Genomic DNA, 1210 nt, shown 5'->3' on the forward strand with positions numbered 1-1210 from the left:
TCCTCCAATGGGTCTGGAGGTCCTCCAATGGGGCCCAATTGGGATCTATGGGGCCCCATTGGGATCTATGGGGCCCCATTGTGATCTATGGGGCCCAATGACGATCTATGGGGCCCAATGACGATCTATGGGGCCCCATTGTGATCTATGGGGCCCCATTGGGTTCTATAGGGCCCCATTGGAATCTATGGGGCTGGAGGTCCTCCAATGGGAATCTATGGGGCTGGAGGACCCCAAATGGGATCTATGGGGCCCAATGACGATCTATGGGGCCCAATGACGATCTATGGGGCCCAATTGGGTTCTATGGGGCCCCATTGGAATCTATGGGGCCCCATTGTGATCTATGGGTCCGGCTGCCCCATAACTCCCCCTATATCTCCCCTTACAGCCTGTCTGGGCTCATCTCTCACCCCATTGGCTCCCGAGGTTCAGCTGGTCCACTCCTCTTCCTGTTCGCCGTCCAATAGGGAGACAGTCGAGTTAATCTGCCTAGTAACAGGCTTCTCCCCACCGGAGCTGCAAATTGATTGGCTGATCGACGGCCGAAAGGCGGGGCCGACGTTTCCCGCCATCCGCGGACCAATGGTGAGAGAGGAAGGAGAATCGACCTATAGCGTGACGAGTCGGGTCAACGTGTCGAAATCTGATTGGTCGGAAGGGAAAAGCTTCACTTGTCAAGTGAAACATCCCGGAACAGGAAGTGTGGTGGAAGATCACGTGAGAGGATGTGAAGGTACGGACGCCATCTTGGATAGTGGCACATAGGGATATATAGGGACCTATAGGGCCCCATAGAGACACATAGGGACCCATAGGGACCTATAGAGACCTATAGGGACCCATAGAGACCCATAGACCCCATAGAGAGACATAGGGACCTATAGGGACCCCATAGACCCCATAGACCCCATAGGGACCCTATAGACCCCATAGAGACCTATAGGGGGACATGGGGACCCATAGAGACCCATAGAGACCCATAGGGACCCATAGAGACCCATAGGGACCCATAGGGACCCATAGACCCCATAGAGAGACATAGGGACCTATAGGGACCCCATAGACCCCATAGACCCGATAGGGACCCTATAGACCCCATAGAGACCTATAGGGGGACATGGGGACCCATAGGGACACATAGGGACCCCATAGAGATCTATAGGGCCCCATTGACCCCATAGACCCCATAGGGACCCTATAGACCCCA

General features: G+C 55.0%; 1 gene segment (V, D, J or C); it reads left to right on the plus strand.

The window, feature by feature from the left end:
- LOC107307734 overlaps positions 1–783 on the plus strand; it is a gene marked incomplete at its 5' end in the record, with an annotated part of 3213 nt that extends 2430 nt beyond the window's left edge. Inside the window, 1 exon segment of the C gene segment in view lies at positions 392–783. Within this exon segment, the coding sequence occupies positions 392–768 (377 nt within the window).
- Between the last annotated feature and the right edge of the window lie 427 nt (positions 784–1210).

The sequence above is a fragment of the Coturnix japonica genome, unplaced genomic scaffold, assembly GCF_001577835.2.
Source record: "Coturnix japonica isolate 7356 unplaced genomic scaffold, Coturnix japonica 2.1 chrUnrandom825, whole genome shotgun sequence".
In the NCBI taxonomy this organism is placed as follows: Eukaryota; Metazoa; Chordata; class Aves; order Galliformes; family Phasianidae; genus Coturnix; species Coturnix japonica.